The 15281-nt window shown below is 43.7% G+C and overlaps 1 protein-coding gene across 2 annotated transcripts in view; it reads right to left on the bottom strand.

Moving 5' to 3' along the window:
• Nucleotides 1-15281, bottom strand: part of LOC121614739 (zinc finger E-box-binding homeobox 1-like) — a 63322-nt gene that overhangs the window by 12184 nt on the left and 35857 nt on the right. For both annotated transcript variants that reach the window (XM_041948775.1, XM_041948776.1), the window contains exon 2: nt 7798-7977. In XM_041948775.1, coding sequence (XP_041804709.1) covers nt 7798-7977 — 180 coding nt within the window. The remainder of the gene's footprint in view (nt 1-7797; nt 7978-15281) is intronic.

The following is a 15281-nucleotide window of genomic DNA, read 5'->3' as shown; positions in this document are numbered from 1 at the left end:
TGCCTTACTTCCTCTCTCCAGCCCTCTTTCTCCTCATCTTGACCTCTTTTTGCTTACTTACTTGTCTACAGCTTCGCGGCTCTGTCTATACGCAGGATGTACACAGGACGCTCAGTCCGGCACACAGTGACTGGAGTGAAACGCGTAAAATGGGAGAAAACAGACCTGAAGCGTAAAAATACTTTTCCTCGTGCATCACGAGTGAAGTGAGCTGTTGGACACAGATGGACTGATTAAAATAGAAGCAGATCTGTTCCATGGACGATTGAAACGCCTCCTCCGAGCCAGCTAAATTTAAAAACACATCTTGTTCTAAGCCAACATTTTCAACACCTAAAAAAAAAAAAAGGATTACTCTGGATTATTAATCCTTTTAAACATTAATACAGCTGATCACACAATACAGGTGTTGTCATTAACCTGCATTTAGTGTATGCTGATTCTGTGATCATTAAAGTGATGTTTCAGTGCAGCAGACCAAATGTTTAACCAAGACTCTACAGAGGAACATAGTCTGCCTCGTGCCTTACAAATGCTTAGGCCTACAACTAACACTTACTTAGTTACTGATTGATCGTGTCAAAAAAAAAGAAAATTCTTCCTGAAGCTGAAGGTGACGTCTTGTCTGACCGACAGCCTAAAACCCACAGGTATTCAGGTTACAATCGAGCAGCAATTCTCCCAGCTGAGAAGCTTGAACTGGGCTTAAACAGTCATCCAAACAGTTGCCACTGAATTTTCTGTCGAATTACTAATCGTTACGGCTTTATAGATCTTAGCTGCGATACACATTTTGTTGTTTGCCAAGAAGAGATTCAGCCGTTTCCTGGAGATCTTTACAAAAACAACCAACAAAAGCAGCGTTTTCAAACTGATTCACCTTTGGTGTGGATGTAGTCTCACTTGTACCTCCCTTCTCTTCCTACTCCTTTGTTCTTCTCTCTCTCGCCTCCTGCTCACTTCCCTTCCCTCTATCTTTCTTTCGCCCTTTCATTCCACCTCTCCCACCTCACTTCTTCGTCATTTCTCTCACTCCTCACCGTGCCTCATCTCTCTCATCTCCTATACCTTCTACCACCATCTGTCTCTTCACCTTCATCTTTTCTTTAAATTTCTTTGATTCTGGCCCCCACCTCCCTCCTCTACTTTCTTGCTTCATTTCCCTCCATCCACCCTCCTCCCGCCCTCCTCGCCGATACACCTCTCCGCATATTTTCCCACCACACTCTACAATTACACTTAATGCCTCGCAAAAAGCCACGCGGTAATGACGACCAGGACCCTGCAACACACACATGTGGAATATCAGAATGGAATGAAAACAGGAAATCATGTGGTGCGCACGCACACCCTCAGTGTGCACAGGCACACACACCTGCAGGGTTATTCACAAGCACAAGCACCCACTACAGACACACATGCAGAGCTTTGCACTTGTATACCTTGCCAGAACCTGTCACTGTGAGTCCGTGGTGAATTTACAAGGCAGGATGGATTGGAGCTGCAGTGCGGCCCAGACTGCAGGGGGAGTAGCAGACACTAATCTCTCACCAGAGGACCAATTCAACACCAGCTGCTCTCCCTGCTTTCTCCTCTCGCCTCAGACGGGGAGGAAAGAAAAAAGTGAAAGTCAGACAATCCAAAAATATCACGCGAAGCCTTTGAAGGGTTCCCGACGTGGCTCTACGGTGCCGCAACATTTCATGACTTTTCCATGACTTCCCTCCAACACCGGCGGAGCTCCTCCACACGCACCACACACACGTTGCTCCTTCCTGGTTTGTTAATGTTTTTCTAAAGGAGTGAACAGGCTGGTTTCTACTGCAGCTGCAGCCGAACACAACAGGTAGTGTCATGAATATATGACTCAAGTCAAATACATTATGGTGCACTCCTGTAACGGTAAGTTCCCCCGAAGAACTGATCACTTTCCCTGAATTTCTCCATCCACGATAAACCTTTATAAAACCAGTATTTTTTCAGAATGTGTCTGTCTCTATGTCCACAGATGAAAAATTCATTAGTTCATCATCATTAGTGGCACTTATGCTGACATTTTAGGTATTTACCTGCTCCTGTGTGCTGTAGAGTAACTACAACGGGGACACAAGTACACAAAAGTTTACTATCCTACATTATTATCACGAGAGGCAGCTGATAGTGAAGGTTAAGGGTTGAAAAACACAGCACTCAGGCAATAAATGAACTGTTTCTCTCTGCTCAGTGCTGTAATACTTCACTCAAGCCTCACAGTTCTGCACCAGGAGTGCTACAAGCGACGACAGCACACAGTAAAAAGCCTGCGCAGCATCCGAAAAGAACGGCTTTGTTTGAAAAACCCACAAGCTCAGTTAGCACAAACAGCCAGGTTTCAGGTCTCATGTTTAAGTCCCTGCTGACGTGCTCACGAGCAAGTCGCTGCAGCTGAACCAGCTGTGGCCGCAACGGTGCTTCAGCCTCCACAGGGGTGGGCTTCAAGAGCAGCTTTACTACAGACATGAACGAGGACGAGGAGTGACGTGATCTACAAGCGATCACGGACGAGTATGCTCGCTAATTAGAGAAGAGATCCACAAGAATAAGGCAAGATATGTGACTATAATATGAGGTGAAATACAACAATTAAAAGACTTGAGCATTTTTGTTTCTTCCACTTTATTCCTCCATATTTTGACTCACTTAGCACCAGTGTTTCTTCCTGATAAATCTTTTTAGATACAGCATTCATCTGTAGAAATGTTGGTTCGCTGTATAATGTAGATTTTGCAGTACCAATTATTAGGCCAGACCTAACTATAATAATAATACATTTATTTATACAGCTTTTCCAAAGTGCTCTAAAAAGAGGAAAACCAAGATAGAATACCAATGAGAGTCAGTGTGATACTGGATAAACCTGATATCAGTCCATATAAGACAAATTCCAACAGCGATATATCAGCCAATTCACTATGGATAAGGACCCCTTAAAGTTCATTAAAAAATCAGTTTGAAAAATCAGTGTAATGGTGACACTTTCTTTGCTACCTCAAGCTTCTGCATGTCTGTGCTGTAATGTCTTGTTACACATCTGCTACAGTTTGCCTCTAATGCGTCAGGGGTCATGCTGCCGTCAGGCTCTAACTAGAAGGGCAGTCGGAGAGCGAGGACCTCCGTCACGGCCAGTAGTCCACTCTTGAAACTTCTCTTAATATCTCTGGTGGAGTTCATTGCAGACAGTTTACATTTCGATGTGAGTAAGAGCAAAATGAATTGCATGATATTTCCATAGCCACATCTCAGCTTGAGGAAAAAGTGTTCGAACTGTGGTGAAGTTCCAGTTGTCTGACTGCCTTCTGCCTGATGTCTGCAGCAGCTGCATGTGTCGGCAGGCGATTACTGGTACCTGTGAATGTGGATTGTGATGTGGACTCATTGCATTTTTACAATTGGCTTGTTTGTCACTAATCACTTTTACTACCATTCACTGGATGTTAAGCTCACGCTACATCCTTCCACCAAGTTTTTCTGTAATCCTGCTGACAAACACACAAACCAACAAACAGGACTGAAAACGTAACCTCCTTGGTGGAGGTGATAACCACACCGCCCTGGCTGCTACAACAAAGAGAGGATGAAGCCTAAAAAGTTAGTTTGTCCAAAAAAGTCAAATAAGTTAATGTCAGGGTTCACGGAACAACAACAAGCTCAGCAAACCCTCTGTGGGTAATTAACGGCTAATAATATCCAAAGTCGGAGCAGCACCTATCGCTTCAAACACGGAGGAGAAGCTTTCATACAATATCTGAGGTTGCATTCTGAGCAGAAGAAGAAACGAGGAGAAGAGGAGAGGAAAACGGGCGAAAAAACAAAGGCGAAGAAGGCAAAGAGGCAAGCTGGGTGGAAGAATACAAAGAGATGAAAAGGGATCAGTGACTGGAGAAAGGCAGCAGGTACACAGAGGAGAAAGGAGAGAGGCGAGAGAGGGAGGGAAACAAAGTGGAAGAGAGCGAGCAGTGCTCATGAGCACGGCTCACACCATGTAAGGCTTTATTCAGAAACAATGAAACAAGCCTTGAGAGCAATATCTCTGAGTGTCACATTCTCGCCGTCTCCATGGTTTTAGTATTTCCTGCTTGGCTGTAACTGACTGCTGTTGAGATGAAGGCAGATGCTCGCGTAGGCTGAGCTGTTTGCGGGGAATCGAGGATTAAAAGGGCATTGGAGCGGTGTAAACACAAGCCAATCAATCTCTGCTGTTGAATGCAGACTCGGTTCTGCCTCTGCTTATTATATCTTACGCTGCTTTTGCTGTTTGGCGTGTGTGCCGAGGTGTGTCGGGTTTTTGAAAGTGCGCTTGTGCGGGTCGCGCTGATCCAGCAAACTTTCCTACTGTAGGTTATCCGGAGGTTTAACTTTAAGAGCTTTAAAGAGCTTTCTCGAGCTGTCTGGAAGTGAGACGAAAGCTAATTTAAAAAACAAAATGAAAGCACAAAGCTTCCATAAAGTCTGTTTCTTTGTGCACTTCCTGCAGCTGGAGAAACTTCAGAAACTGTACATGTGCGGAATAAGAGGAAGGACGGCAGGAAATTGATTGATAAGCGACTTAAGGTCCAACTGTGTTAAAGAAAGCAGACTCGATGCGTCCCGCATGACTAAACCGGTTCTGTGTTAATCTACAAGTGGATGTGAAGTGCAAATAAAACCTGTCAGCACAGACAAACAAGAGGCAGTTTGGCTGACTCAACTCCCCACAGTCAAACACAATCCCAGCAGCGCTAATGAGGAAACTCATTAAAACATTATTTCACTAATTCCTCAGTCAACATTCCTGTCTTCACACACTACACACTGGAATCACATCAACTCAGAGGTACGGCTGAAATTATTCGTTGATCAATAGAAAAATGAACTGCACTGACTTTGATAATTGAATTATTGGATAAAATGTGATGTTTAGATGCTTTTTTTGTCGTGTGTGACAGTAAACTGCAGCTTCAGTCGGACAAAACAAGACACCTGAAGACCTCACCTCAGGATTTTAAGGGCTCTGACATTTCATAGACCAAACAATGGCTCAATTAATTAACTGATAATCAGCAGATTAACTGATCATTAAAATAAAGATGTTGCAACAGAGATATTAGATGCATTTCAAAAACAGGTTTTAGAAGGTGCTTTTTCTTGTTAGTGTTAATTTATGCAGCAAAGAACAACAAAATCTATAAATATAGAGGGAACATGTGGACAACCACACACCAAGATAACTTAACTGATTATTAAGTCCTATCCTGACTGCTTTTTATGATATTATAAGATTTTTAATGGCTTACTTCATACAGCAGTCTGAGGACAGAGATGAGGAGGAGTGATGATGAAGCTCATCACTGCGTTTATCAGAGAGAGATAGAGAGGAAGAGGGTTCGAGTCATGTGAGAGCGTGCATGTGTGCTGCAGGCAGATCCGCCTTGAGGATGTCTTGTTGTACAGAAAGTCGGAGAGGAGATGAGAGCAGAACATCTGGATGTGCGAGCAAGCCGGCGCTCCCCGAAGGCTGCGAGGAGGACTGAACTAATCTGATCAAAGGGAGAGCAGGTAGATGCACACAGGCAAACAAATCATCAGCGGCAGAGAATACGCTTGTATGCGCTGCGTGGAAACAGGTGGCTCAGTGGATGCCACGCTGCAAGATGGATCTGATAACATTTTAGTTGCAATCTGCGTCAGGCTGAATACCTGATGAATCCGAGCACCAAGATGTAAACAGATCAGCGCTGCGGCCTGGTCAGCCAGTGTGTTCTGCATCATTTCCTGCTGTATTCCGATTGGCTGGCTTGTAAACGTGGGTCACAGCAGCAGTTAGACTGTGAGAATTTGGCCCTAAATATCTGACACTGTCTGAATTTTGATGCAGGATTGGTCGATGGTCTAACGGCGCGATCAAAGACCACTGTTTCTCTCACAACTATCAACCTTCATCTTAACACAAAGTGGCCTTTCGCTGATGTCAGGGCGTTTCCACAGATAATGAGAAAATAAAATGGAAAAAGTTGACCTGCAGAGGCTGAAATACAGAGAAACCTCATGAAATATAAAATATAAGATAAGTATTAAGCATGTCCATCATTTTCTCAACATTACGTCAATATTAATGAACTAAAAATCAGCCATTTGACAAAAACTGTATTTTCTTTATACAGTATTATACACTGTAAGCTTCCCTTCTTTGCTTGACTGGATTACAGTTTCGCTCTGATTTTCACTTCACCAGCCGTCGCTTTCATCTGAGCAGTAATCTCATCTGAGCATCTCTTGTATTTGCATTGCGCTGCATGCTGCGTAAGTGTAAGCTGAGCAGTAAACGGGTGCTGTAACATCAAACACTAAAAACTGAGAGAAAGAGGCTGAGCCGTTCAAACAGACAGCCGACCCAGATAACAGCGCACACCTCCGCTCTGTTCGGGAATCTCTTTGGTTCATTATTTTCTGTCACAGGCGCGAAAGTTGCATCACGCAGGCGTCGTGCATGCAAAGCTCAGACGCCGCAGCAGCAGCAACAGAGAAGTTACAAAAATAACAGGAGCGATTTCTGGTTAGTTAAAAAGTCAGAAACAAGGAACTTATCATATGGCTGGTTTGAATGATGCTGTGTTGTCAAAGAGTGTATGACCTGCCTGTGAATGTTGACCCTGGGAAGAGCACTGTCGGTGTGCTAGCCTGTTAGGGAATGTATGGGATTTGCCTGGGTTTGCTAGTAAGGATGTGAGAGCCGATATACAGAAAAACCTGCATGACTGGTGAGATTCTACACTACTGAAGGCATCACTGAAGCATGTCTGCCCTCTCTTTCTGTTTCTCTGTCTGCATACCTCTTTTTCCTTGCTCAAATGTTCTCATTTGCTCAACGTGTGCCTTGTGATCGCTCCTGACTTCTCTGTTGATCTGAAAATGTCACACCAGGCTGAGCTGTGACCGTGATCAGCTGACTCGCGCCTCCGGCTTCTCTGCGCACCGAACTCTGGCAGGGGAACGCTTCGTCTCTGCGCACCGAACTCTGGCAGGGGAACGCTTCGTTTATGTGTCTTTATCCTGGCAGCATTTTGCCATCACGTTATGGATTTGAAAAACTGCGTTTTAGACGTGCTTTGTGGCACTTGCACAAGAATGCACAACCACCACAGTGTACACAAGTCTGCTTCTGTCCTGATTTGGTTCCACTTGACAACAGTTGCGTGGATAATCTCACCACCTGTTCTAATGTATCTGCTGAAACAGAAGAGCCAACACATGTCCATATAAAGACGATAGCACTTCCATACACTGAGCTGACTCACTCCATCATTAATGTAGCTTTTAGGGTTTATCTATAGCAGTGATGGAGATGAGCTACACATAGGGACAAATCACTGTCAAATCATGTCGCAGAAACAGGCTACAGTTCAGTTTTGCTGGTTCAACTCTGCCGACGGGCTTGGAAAATCTGTGCGATTAAAGTGACACTCTAACGTCCATGAACTGCTGCTACCAAGGTGGGTAAAACGTTCACTTATCTCCCTGCAGAGATGTGTGGAGACAGCTTGTGTAAGTCTGTGGGTGTACTGGGAAGCTACCAGCAGAGAGCGTGTGCTACTATGTGGATCAGAAAGAGGGCACTGCTGAGAAAAAAACAAACATGCTCGACAAACCTTCCCAGGATTAACAGATATAATGAAGATCGATCTTGAAAGTCCAGCCTAAAACCACCTATATTTACTGTTACACAAATATTGCGCAGATTATGGCTGGAATGAAAATCATGTTTCTATGTTGGCATCTCACCTCCGTTCAAGGAGCCATTGTGGGGTAATACTGTTATGGTGGCATCATGGCTGTCCTGCGGCGTAGTCCCATCGGCGTTGGCGACCTCGGTCTCCTGCAGGCTGTCCTCCTCCACAATGTGTAGCTTGTCCTCGTCATCAGAGTCTGAACTGGCCTCCAAGCCATTGTTGAAGTTTGTCACTGCAGAAAGGACACACAGAGATGGAGGGTGACCTTACATGCAGCACTCAGTGTAAGACTTGAGCGGTAACACCTTATAGCGCTCATTCTGATTTGCAGTGCTGTGAAGGCAACACCCTGCTGCTGTAATCAGCGTCTGATTTTCAACTGGGATGCAGAATAAAGGCGATTAACTGCAATTACCAACCGTCAAACATCGATGAGATCAGCATCTGAGCTGCATGAGGAAAAAGCACAGCTTCTATAGGAAGCAGTCCAGTCTGATTGCCCCCTTTCATGTCTCTCTTTCATACATTTCTAACATACATAAATTAAACTCATCAAGATGCCACTGTGGGATCTTATTCTCCAATCTGAAGCAATTCCAAAATGCAGTTAAAGGTATGTCAAAGGCAGAGGATGAGATATGATGATCAAAAAACAACACTAGCCATGCAAACCTTCAATCCTTTACTGCAAATTTACTGTAAAAACATGTCACATATGGCAGCTGTAATGATGCTGTGATCTTCGCAAGAGCATCACACCTGTGCTCCAAGTGTAAACATAACCCATGAAACGCAGCACAGCACGGCCTCAATTAACCCACCTCGGCCAAGTACGCCACGTACCTGTACCAGTTATCTGCCGCTGTCATCTTCTGTCTTTTAATGACGAAAGCAAGATGACTGAGGTGAGGAAGGAAAGGAAACTGTGGTGTGAAAATAGGCGCGCATCAGTCAGGTACGTCCACGTGCCAACATGTTGGATCCACATATAAAAATACAACCTACAAGCCACAGTTTCTAGTTACAGTTCATAGCTCTTTCACTTCTGCAGAGGTCTCCACCATAGAGAATGGAATGCATGCGATGGCTGGTGGAGTCGCTAGACCAAAGACAGAAACTGTGTAGGAGAGAGAAACCTTAACATCCCATTTTCACCAACTCTGATGTCTCAAAACTAATTCACTGAAAGAAGCAAACCAGTAAAACCAGACCTCATACCATCATTGGCCCATATTTTGCTCAAAACCACAGAGTATGATCTTCATCACATGTCTCAACTTTCTCTTTTTGGTGTATGAAGAAGACATAAAACAGGGCAAACTGCAGCCATGGGGGAAAATAATCACTTGTTTATCAGCCTCACAGAGCAAAACTATTTTACACTGTGCAGCAGTCAGTGAGTTTGTCTGTGGGGTACAGCTTCTTAATGGGAGCTCAGGATGAAAAATGGACCAACTGGACTGATCTGAATGAATTTAGCAGGATGAGTGAGTGTGTGTGTGTGTGTGTTTTGCACAAAAGTTGTAGATGACGGAGACGTGTGGGTATACAGGGATGAAGGTGGTGATGAGCGCTATGTTTTAGGTATTTAATTGCTTTTTCAGTGTCAGCATGTGTGTGTGAGGTACCAGTATATGTGTACGAGTCAACAAAAGTGTGTGCAAGTGTGTGAATCCCCTCCGTGGGGAAGCTGTGCGTCTTGGCGGAGGTGCTGAAGGCGCCTAATGAGGAGGAAAGCTTGGGTTGTTTGTTCACAGGTGACAGGTGCGCACACATGCGCGCACACACACGGGTCCCAAACCACAAAACAAGCTCGATGTGTGCGTACTAAGTGTAGTTTTGCACCTCTGCATGAAATGGGAAGCTATTTCAAGTAGTGCCATTACACACTCACACACACACTCACACACCCTTGCAAGCATGCACATACTGCAGATACGATACCACCTACATCTAAAACACACACACATTCTGCACAAACACACACTCCAACTGTACGACACCCCTCCAGGAGTGATGTGGTACTTTCTGGAGACGGTTCTGTCACTGCTCCAGACAGGCGAGCGTGTGTGTGTATTGGAAGGGCGGTCGATGCACGACTGGAGCAGACATAGCAAGCCTCCCAGCTGAGAACAGAAAGATATGTATGAGGTATCTTAAACATAGCACCTCCCTAAGCACCACAGTTTGTTTTACGAATGATCACTTCCACGTTATCATTCAGTGACATGACCGAAAGCATCTGGTTGCAGATATTACAACCCCTGTTCACATGAATGTCATCTAGGCGGCTACAATGTTGGCCTCAAATAGACAAAATATCGATAGAAATAAATGGTCAACAAGTTGCCTAATCTGACCCTGAGGCAGACAACTTCTTCCAGTTTGTAGCTCAGTTGCCTCTTAGTAACACACTACAGTCAGCTGATGGTAAGCTGAACATCAATATTCGACGAGCTGAGTACAGCGTAACCAAAAATCTGAATGGTAACTTGAGGTAAATGGAGATCAGCTGAGGAGTTAAGAACTATGTTGCAGACAGTCAGCCCAAACCCACCCCGACTGCAGGCAGCAAGCTCCTAAAAATCAACAAACTGTGTCTGTCTTCATTCAGACAAAAACACACATTATTAACCAGACAGGCTCATGGCCGTTCCAATAATAGAAAGGTCTATACTTTCAGATAAACAGCCTGTGTCTGTTCTGGTGAGTTATTCTTAACAGCGCTTGCTGGAGGGAACTACAACCAGCTGAGCTCCAGATAATAAAGAATAAAGGAGAAGGCACTAAATACAAGCTCAGGCATCATACGCCTGAATTCTGTATCCATTCCTCCATTGAACTGATCAAAATGCTAATAATATCCAATTACGGGGCTGGAATTGAGTTAATTAAATCTTTTCCAAACTTAAAATGCATTTCCTAAATTTCAAAGGGTTTGATTGAAATAGTTTTGTCAACTTTTCCATACTTGACGCATGTGCAAAATCCCAGCAGATGGCAGGGAGAAAGTCTTAATGTCTTAAAATATACAGTGAAACTGTCTCACAGAGTCTCCACAGATAATGTTCACATTAAAAAAATCACTAAAGCTGATGAAGTGATGCTTAATTTGCTTAGTTGTTTTATAGAATCTGAATAAAATAAGTGATTACAAAATGTAATTATGGTGTCAGGTCTACTTTCTACCAGAGAGTGAGGAAGTAAAACCTAAAAATGAAACGTAAACTGTGCTAAACAACAACAAACTATCACTCCGGCCTGAGAAAGCTGAAAGCAGCTGGCTCTTACTCCTCTCCTGTTCCATTAGATTTGATTACAGACTGATCGGGTTAGCAGACACAAGCATGCTCCGTGTATTTTAACGGCATTAGATTTCAGGATTTCTGCGTATTGAAGTCAGATGTTTACCTGTCTGTACAATTTTGAGAAGCAAATCAACCCTGCTGTGGCTCAGTTTCAGACAGAACTCAAGTCCAATAAATGCTCCGAAGGCATCTTAACAATTAATGATACACAAACAAGATGATGGCTGCGCACCCTGACAACAAATAAACCAGGAATTCAGTATTCCTGCCAACTCTGTGCTTTCTGTACTCTCTTGGCCAAAGTGCACGTCCCATGGCAGCAGACAGGGGGCAGCAGTGAGCAGGTAACATTTTTTTTCTGTGTGTGTGTGTGTGTGTGTGTGTGTGTGTGTGTGTGTGTGTGTGTGTGTGTTTTGGTCTTGGTCTTAGGGTTAGAGTTAGGTTAAGGTACAGGCTCGGGAATGCATAACGTCAATGGAGTGTCCTCTCAGAGATAGCGATGTAAACATGTGCGTCTGTGTGTGCATGTGTGTGTGTGTGTTGGTGTGTGTGTATTTGTTCGCCAGAGACCGAGACCCATCCACATCATCACGACAATGCATCAAGTGAACTGTTAATCCTCCATCTGGAGGTCTGTGCAGAGGAGAGGCCAGCTAAGAAAGGAAGAGGGAAGTCTAGACGATAGCATTCCTCCCTTCCTGCCATCCATCTCTCTGATTAAGAATCTGTTTCATAACAGGCTGCTTCATTACTACTACGAACTAATGTTTGTTCAATTTTTTTTTTTTCGTCAGATTTGTTCAAATTGCTGATAGGATTTCAGCCACTTCCAAGTCTGGAATCCTTCATGAAGCATTACTTTTCCCTGTGCCTGTTTGTTGAGTGAAATCATGTTTCATTCAGCTTTTGGCTGGAAGGCTCGGCCCCGCATTTCATATTATTGATAAAACAACAAACTTCATGTCTACTGGACTTCTCAAGGAGTACTAAAAGCAATACCGACGAGAGCAGACTAGTTCTGTCGCAACAACTTGTATTCACTTAATTTTTCAGCAAATAATTATCCAAGATGTGGTCAAAAAGAAAAATTATCAGGAGGTGAAATAGATGTAACTGTATCTGTCTTCCTTCCTCGCTGTGTTCAAACACATTTTCATACAAAACTGACAGTTTTCTGTTGGGCACAAGCATGAAATGTCATACATATATCGACTTTTGTGTTTTTTGTTTTTTAACACCTTGCATTCACCCACTCATCCGGTAATGAGAAACATGCACCATCAAATAACAAAACTGTGCTTTAACTGCATGGTGCACTGCCAACAGCACTCAACCCTCAATTAAAACCAGGGAAATGTTACAGAGAGTGAGAGCAATAAGTCAGAGGATGGAATTCATAATATCCTGTACGCCTCATCTGACTTTATTTGATCTAACCTTAATTTAATCAGGCAGTCTGACTTAAATTAAAACAATGTATCTGCAATAAGACCTTAACAAGGAAGCACCACCAGTGATAAAAAAAACATAAGTCACCTCAATAAACACAGTGAAACTGAAAAATACTCCTGAACCACAAGCAGCTACTTCAAAAATCACTGCTGTAAATTTTAATGCCCCTCTGCATCTACTGTGAACTGCAGACAGTTGTATCCTCTGAACTACCCTTCATATAGCTCATATATTCTTTTTACATTTCAGTGACTGAAAAAGGAGGAAATAAACAATGCCTACAAACAGTTCCTCTTGGGAAAACAGTCAATATTCAGCAGCAGCAGGTTTTTGAGCGAGCAGCAAAGCATCTGACTTCCTCAGCGTCAGCATCAGAGAGCCAGACCCACATCAGGACACGTGACCCTGGAGGGGAAATCATGTGTGTCTGACGGACCATAACACAACCCTGACTGGACCACATGGCCTGGTATCTGGGTCAAAGGTCGGCTGCTGTGCAGCGAGAAGAAGGGAGGGAGGGTGAGGGGGGCAATCTAAAAATAGACTGCTGTAAGTCTGTAGATTCAGTATATCAGGACTATAATGGCCCAACAAGACTAAGAGCCTACAGCCCTGCAAGCTAAAGGGTAACATCAGTATGCTAGCATGCTAACAATGACAATGCTAACATGCGGCTGTTTAGCAGGTATAATGCTGGTGATGTTTAACATCTTAGTTTAGCTTGTTAGCATGCTAACATTTGCAAATTAGGACTAAACACAAAGTGCAGCTGAGGCTGGATGTCATTAGTTTTGCAGGTATTTGGTCATAAACCAAATATTGGACAAATTTAACTTTTTGACCTGATGATGGCACTAGATTAAAAGGTAAAGGGATGACTGAAGTAATTAAAATTCATCGTTAGCGAGACATGAATGTCTGTACCAAATTTTATGACGATCCATCCGACAGCTTTCGTCCAAAACCTCAAATGTGAACCTCATGGTGGCGCTAAATGAAATGCCAGGGGATCACGAAAGGCATTTGGATTCATCATCTGGGGACCATGAATATAACAGTTTTCATAGAATCGATCCAACAAAGTGGCGGACTGACCGACAAACTGACGTCTTCAGAGCCGCCTCACACGATCGGCTAAAAACATCAATCAGCTTAGCTTTTGCAGATTTTGAAATTGAACTGCACAAGCTGACTAATAGACAGTAAAAACTCATCATCATCAATCATTAATTAAAGACCTGATGATTAGCTCCTACAGCTGGGCAAACACTCATTCTACTGCTCATGAATGACAGAAAATGAGTCAACTCCTTTATTTATTTAGGATGCGTTATTGAAAAGTCCTGACCAAAGAAAAATGTGCGAGCAAAACATCAGACAGCATGACAAGACCACAGCTAGTTTACTGAGTGTGTGTTTGTGTGTGTGTGTGTGTGCGTGTGTGTGTGTGTGTGTTGAGGCAGTGCAGCTGTGCAGCATGGGACCTCTGCCAAGCCCCTAACAGACAATTACCCCACTGTGTGTGTGTGTGTGACACAAGAGTGCACATCACTAAAGCTGTCTGTCTGCTACTAGATGTGACCAGACTTTAACATGGTGAGCAGCTGCAGAGGGAGTCAGCCCACTTAAAGGGACAGTCACACGTTTTCTGTCCTGCGTTATGTTGTGCGAGCAACTGTGTCCACTTAAAGGTGACACGTCCAGCTTTTCAGAAAATAAACATACTGCACATTAACTAGGGCTTAAAATGAAGATTAAGCTACTCAGATGTCATGATTTGTCATGATTGACACTTTTCTTATATATGACAGTAAAATAAACACTTTTAGCTTTTGGACTGTCAAAACCTACAGTGGAGGATTTTAACAATTTTGCAGTCTTGTAGTTGCAGCCCTACTTCAGCATCTTTTCTATGAAGAAGACAACATTTCCCCTAAATCATATCGCTTCCTGCTGTAAGAGGATAACCAAGTTTGAGGTGATTTTTCCAGCAGATTTGAAATCTCTGAATGCTTTATCTACTGTTAACAGTGGAAGAACAGCATCCTCTTACTGTTTGACATTGTAAAGCAATCAACCATCAAATTGACCTCCACTTGTAATACACAGCACAGACAACTGATGAAGCTAATCATCTTCTCTGCGCCGGTGTCGCTTGTTTGTGTCAATTAAACACACAGGAAGTCATCACTGTTAAAATGCTACAGTACATCTCACTGCCTTTCAGTCCCTTCCAGGTTGAAGAACAGCCACATCAGTATAAAAACATTCCTCGCTGCAGGACTGGAAGCTGTTAACTACGAGGCACTGACTCATATTCCTGAGGTGTCTGTTAAAAGTCAGCGCCATGAGGTAAGACTGAGGCTGCGTCATCTGCGCAGACTGGAGAAGGAGGGGTGTGGTCACTTATTTCCCCTGGCAAACCACACCGGGTTTCCATGCCCACCTTGCCTTAATACAGCTGACAACCTCTGGGCCAGCACACACTGCAGAGCTATCAATGCACCAGCACACACACACACACACACACACACACACACAGGAAAGCCCCTCCAATTGAAGCCAGAAATATAAGCCAGAGGCAGAGGACTCCCCCTTCCTGCTTGCAAAGAGACAGAGCATCTGCCACGTGTATGTTCATATATGTGTGTGTGATTGTTGCAGTGAGAGAGAAAGAGAAACCCTCAGTGTGCATGTGTGTGATTAATAACTGTACAGTGAATCTTCATAATTCACCCCGCTAGGTCACTGAAGCCTAACGTGTTTCAGGAATTGT

Source organism: Chelmon rostratus, chromosome 12 (assembly GCF_017976325.1).
Source record: "Chelmon rostratus isolate fCheRos1 chromosome 12, fCheRos1.pri, whole genome shotgun sequence".
In the NCBI taxonomy this organism is placed as follows: Eukaryota; Metazoa; Chordata; class Actinopteri; order Chaetodontiformes; family Chaetodontidae; genus Chelmon; species Chelmon rostratus.
This window is presented reverse-complemented; position numbering and strand designations above follow the sequence as displayed.